This window comes from Diplotaxodon limnothrissa, linkage group LG16, assembly GCF_057381915.1.
Source record: "Diplotaxodon limnothrissa isolate DT_005_m linkage group LG16, D_limnothrissa_male_GT1.1, whole genome shotgun sequence".
NCBI classification, from domain to species: domain Eukaryota; kingdom Metazoa; phylum Chordata; class Actinopteri; order Cichliformes; family Cichlidae; genus Diplotaxodon; species Diplotaxodon limnothrissa.
Window position 1 is genome coordinate 29465940 of NC_140611.1, and position 5848 is coordinate 29471787.

The 5848-nt window shown below is 39.8% G+C and overlaps 1 protein-coding gene across 1 annotated transcript; it reads left to right on the top strand.

The window, feature by feature from the left end:
• Positions 1–3410: 3410 nt before the first annotated feature.
• Positions 3411–4226, top strand: LOC146616413 (olfactory receptor 4M1-like). Its single transcript, XM_085374306.1, has one exon. It carries the CDS (start codon positions 3411–3413, stop codon positions 4224–4226), a length of 816 nt encoding a protein of 271 aa, XP_085230432.1.
• The last annotated feature ends 1622 nt before the right edge of the window (positions 4227–5848 follow it).

Consider the following 5848-nt stretch of genomic DNA (forward strand, 5'->3'; position numbering starts at 1 on the left):
CAGGTCTGTCATAGACAGACGTGGTGTCATTGGAGCTTCCGTAGTTGGTCACGTCGAGACGATTCCCATAGTGAAACACCTCACTCTCTTATCAAAGAACCAGGGATTACATTAAGTAACCCAACGTTTTGAAATGACAAATTTTTTCCTTAATTTAATATTGATGATAAAGCTTTCAAAACCTTCCTGGCCCTACGTGGAAAAAGTAATTGCCCCATATCTCCAAAAGTTGATTCTGTTCATCTGGACGTAGCGTTTTGTGGGAGAAACGTTTCGTCACTCATCCAAGTGACTTCTTCAGTCTCAGCTGACTGCAGGTTTCCCCAAATCTTATAAACAGTAAATTTGCATAATGACCAGTGTTGGGACTAACGCGTTATTAAGTAACGCGTTACAGTAACTACGTTATTATTGTGGTAACGAGCACGGTAACTAGTTATTATGCCAAAATCAGGAACGCGTTAGTCGTTACTGGGATTTAGATAGGGTCGTTACTCGTTACTTCGTGTGGTGGCTATCGCGGAGCTTCCACAGATTCAGTAACATTACAAAGTGGTGGAGGCCAGCAGGTGGATGAAGGAAAAGGGACGCAGAAGGAAAAGAGACCCGAGGCGGCTGCCGGTCCAAGTGTGAACTGAACTTCAGGTAAGAAGTTATGACCTGCAGTCTCTCTGGATCAGATATGAACCAAGTTTAGGTGGAGTTTATTTTCGTTATGCTGACTTTTTCCGTACTGCGTGCTAGCTAGCATGACAGAGTTTCTATACAGCTGGGTGGGTGCTATGAAGTTAATGATGCTGAACTTTATTTTGTTCATAAGTTATTAGAGTTGCCAACCGTCCCGTCTGGTATTCAGAGAAAATATTACGTGTTTCTTATTGAGGTGAAAAGGAACAGTTTGTCCCGTAATTCAGCTACAATGAAAAAGGCACAAAGCTGGAGTTATTCTGTGTCTTTGCTGCACAGCCGCCTCTTCTTCTTTCATTCTCTCCCCCTCCCTCTCCCATTTCTACTTCAATCATGAAAACTGATCAGTGATCAGCTGATCGGCTTTTCTCTCTTGTTTGTTTATCGCCCACTTTGCGCCGAAAGAGGAAACCAGCGGATGTTGCGCTAAACAACAGCAGCACGTTTAAGCTTGATCAGCTGTTGTTAGAATTTATTTAATATTAATTTCTAGTATCAGCTGATGTTTGCTGGAGCCACAGCTGCAAAAAAGCTGCTGGTCATGTTATCGGTTTGGATATGTGGTGAGAGGGAAACATGAAGATGAAACCAGGAGATGTCCTTACTGAATCATCAGAGCTGAACAGGTGATGGAGAAACAGGTTTACCTTTTAGGTGACATGAATGAGTTGAAGGGAAGTTATGAACTGTTTCTGAGAGATAAATAACACCAGGATCCTTTTTTAGGTAGCTGACAGCTGGTAACTGTGCAGGTGCGGATCTAGCAAAGTTTTGCCAGGGGGCCAGGTAGGGCATTAACAGGGAGAGGGGGGCACAAAGAAATACTTTTCTTTCTTATTCTCATTTAAAATGTCTAGCTTTTAAAAAATAATTATCTGAATCTTACAACAAACAATTGATAGATTGATGCATATATACCATCAAAACAGTGTACATCACTGTCACAACAGTGTTTATTTTCATTCAAAGGCTTTATGATTTTTCCTATAATGGTGGGCCAGTCTCTAGTTAAAATGCTCGGGCCAATTTTCTGTCCCAGTCCAGCCATGTATGCAGCTCATCTGCAGTCTGGTGTTGCCTACATCTTCCTATTCAGAAGGCAGAATTTCCGAGTTCTGAGTACAATCGAAAGCACCACGACTGCAGTTTTTGTGTTGGATGTAAAAGGCGCACATGACGCTGTGACGTAGGCTAGAATCATGGCAGCAGTCAATGACAGTCCAGGCGTGGGATTTCTCTCGTGGAAATATGCACATTATCTTTTCCTTTCTATTGGTAGGTGGCACAGTGCACTTGTGGCAAGTAAGCAAGCTAGAAGACTGGCAAAGTTATGGAAGCAACACATTAACAAGAGAATTCTGAGTAAAACCAAAGTTACTTTCCCTGGTAACTAGTTACTTTGAAAGTAACGAGTAACTTGAAGTAACTGAGTTACTTTTGAGAGAAGTAACTAGTAATGTAACTAAGTTACTATTTTAAAGTAACTTACCCAACACTGATAATGACTGAAACCAGCCCACTGAAGGAACAATGGGCTGGGAGGTCAGTTCCTTAATCATAATTATTCAAATTCTCATGACCATTGATCAACAACCACTGACCAAAACCCACTGATCAATGGCCATGAGTACCATTCACAGAGAGTTGGGTACTGGCTGCAATCACAGCATTGTAAGATGGCGAAAAGGTACTGCCAAATCAAAAGAACAGTTCCCTCAAGGTGCTTTATTGTAAGGTAAAAACCCTACACTAAACTCAAACATTCAGATAACCCCCTATGATCAAGCAGTTGGCGACAGTTGGAAGGAGAAACTTTTAACAGGAAGAAATGCCAAGAAAAGGCTCAGGGAGGGGTAGCCAACTGTTGTGACCGATTGGGGGTGATGGGAGTAAGACAAGTCAAAGACAAATAATAACGTTAATAATAACTAATGCATAACTGATTAATAATCAGAATCAGAATCAGAATACTTTATTGATCCCTGGGGGAAATTATTTTAATTATTTTAATAAATTATTATTAATAAAGATAGGCTGATCATATTTAAGATTGAAACATTAATAATTGGTAGGACTTCGTAGAGTAGTCTTGTAGGAAGACAAGTTGGTGGTTTGGAGGAAGTAATCACTGACATTAACTCAGAAAAATCAATTGGCGAGACAGACTCTAAATAACTATCAATAGCATTGAAATAATAATTATATAATATGATTATATCATGAAATATAGTCTTTCAGTAATTTTATTCTCTAAAGGTAAAGATTTGTGAAGAAATCCATGAAGTCATTGCTAATTAATATTATGCTATGACTTTTTTGTCACCCTGGCTACAGTGCTGACAAGAAACCTAAGGTTGTTTTCTTTTTTTCTTAACTTCACTGGAAATATCTGCCGTAGTCCTTGGTTCAAGAGATCTTCAATTCCCACCTCTGTCAGAGCTTCAATAGCATTCAGCAGGAGGGCTGTGACACTGAGTCTGAGGACCTTAGACCCTAGGGTCCCCTAGGCTCATTAATTATTTCACTCAAGGAGTTAAAACAGCACTTACATCATGTTAACTATGCAACTGTTCCTGCCACAAACACTATATCAACCCTGGGTCCAAACCCTGCAAGGTATGTGCAAGACAGTCTTCTTTTCCCGTCTAACATTAATTTGTAAAAATTTAATTTACTTATGCAGGTCTGAAATGACACCTAGTAAGGTAAACTAATATTTTACTATGGATAATGTTTCAATAATTACTGTTTTTACTCTCTCAGGTTTAAGTGATATTGCAAACTACAGGGTCATTCTCTTTGTTCTCACTTTACTGTGTTACTGTGTGATTTGGCTGGTAAATGTGACGATAATTGTCACAGTCATTGTGGATAAAAAACTTCATGAACCCATGTACATCTTCCTCTGCAGTCTGTGTGTCAATGGACTCTATGGGACAGCTGCATTTTATCCCAAGTTTCTCTACGATCTTCTGTCCACCACTCATGTTATTTCTTATGCAGGATGCTTTTTGCAGGGTTTTGTATTGCACTCTTCAGTTGCTGCTGACTTCTCTCTCCTAGCTCTCATGGCCTATGACAGATACGTGGCTATATGCCGACCTCTTGTGTACCACTCTCTGATGACTAAACAAAGAGTTTGTATCTTGATATTTTTTGCTTGGATTATTGCCTTTTATTTTCTGCTTATGAGCACAATAACAACAGCAATATTGAGGTTATGTGGCTCACACATACCAAAGATCTACTGTATAAACTGGTTAATTGCTAATCTAGCTTGCTCTGCCTCTGTAGCTAAAATTGTTATTCCTGCTTTTAGTTACACCTTTTGCTTTGGCAATGTCTGTTTTGTTTTCTGGTCTTATGTACATCTGATCAAAACATGTCAGTCATCCAAAGAAAACATGGGCAAATTCATGCAGACATGTGTACCACATTTATTCTCTTTAACAGTTGTTGTTGTGTCGTTGCTTTTTGATTTGTTTTTTGATCTGTGCGGTTACCAAGATTACGTGAAGTTCCCTCAGAAGGTCTGCTAGATGATGTTAATGCAGCACTACGGGCAATACCTACAACCACGATTACCGACACTATATATATATATATATATAACCACAACGCATAAAACAGGCGCTTGTCCGTCTGTAGTGTGGTTATATTAAATATAAGAGAAAGAGAGAACTTTAAGAAATGAATATAGCCACTAGAGTGACCATCAAAACCATGAAAAAATATTGCCGTAAACAGTTTATTTTGCGATAGCGTAAAATTAAACGATAGATGTTTTTATATCGTCATCCGATATATATCGTTATATCGAACAGCCCTACCTACAACATCATCTTGCAGCAGATGGAGTCACTGTGCATCATTCAACCATTCGGCGCATTTATGTATGCGAGAGTGATGCAGAGGAAGCCTTTTCTCCGCCCACAGCACAAATAGAGCCGCTTAAGGTTTGCTAAAGCACATTTGGCCAAGCCAGCTTCATTCTGGAATAAGGTGCTGCGGCCTGATGAAACTAAAATTTAGTTATTTGGGCATAACAAGGGGCATTATGCATGGAGGAAAAAGAACACAGCATTCCAAGAAAAACATGCTGCCTACAGTAAAATATGGTGGTGGTTCCATCATGCTGTGGGGCTGTGTGGCCAGTGCAGGGACTGGGAATCTTGTCAAAGTTGAGGGACACATGGATTCCACTCAGTATCAGCAGATTCTGGAGACCAATGTCCAGGAATTAGTGACAAAGCTGAAGCTGCACCAGGGTTAGATCTTTCAACAAGACAACGACCCGAAACACTGCTCAAAATCCACTAAGGCATTCATGCAGAGGAACAAGTACAACATTCTGGAATGGCCATCTCAGTTCCCAGACCTGAATATTGTTGAAAATCTGTGGTGTGAGTTAAAGAGAGCTGTCCATGCTCGGAAGCCATCAAACCTGAATGAGCTAGAGATGTTTTGTAAAGAGGAATGGTCCAGAATACCTTCAACCACAATCCAGACTCTCATTGGAACCTACAGGAAGCGTTTAGAGGCTGTAATTTCTGCAAAAGGCGGCTCTACTAAATATTGATTTCATTTCTTTTTTTTGTGGTTCCCAAAATTAATGCACCTGCCTGATTTTGTTCATTTTTTTTATTGTAACAACCAACGATTTATACAGGGAAATAATGACTATTAACAAGGTTGCCCAAACTTTTGCATCCCACTTTATTTATAGATAGATAGATAACAATGTCACAGTGTGGAGAGAGGAGAATGTGGAACCAAGAGCACATGATGGAAGCGGAATCTGAATTTACACTAAAGGCATGTCATTTATTTAGGCAGAAAAACAAAACAGGGAAAAACATGGCTCTATAACTAAACAGAGCAATGCCTGACCTGGGGAAAACTATGCAAATACACCCAAAATCAGAACACTAGAAAAACCTTGGAACCTCGGGAAAAAACATGGAGGAATTACAAACGCAATAACAACAGGTAAAGGAAGACAAAGGACTAAATACACAAAGGATAATGAGGGGGCGGCAACAAGGAGGGAAACACAGCTGGGGCTAATCTTACACACACACATCCACACATGAGACCAGGAGGAAAACCTGAATACACTATACTGTATACAAGACAAGGAACTATCAAACTAAAACAGTAA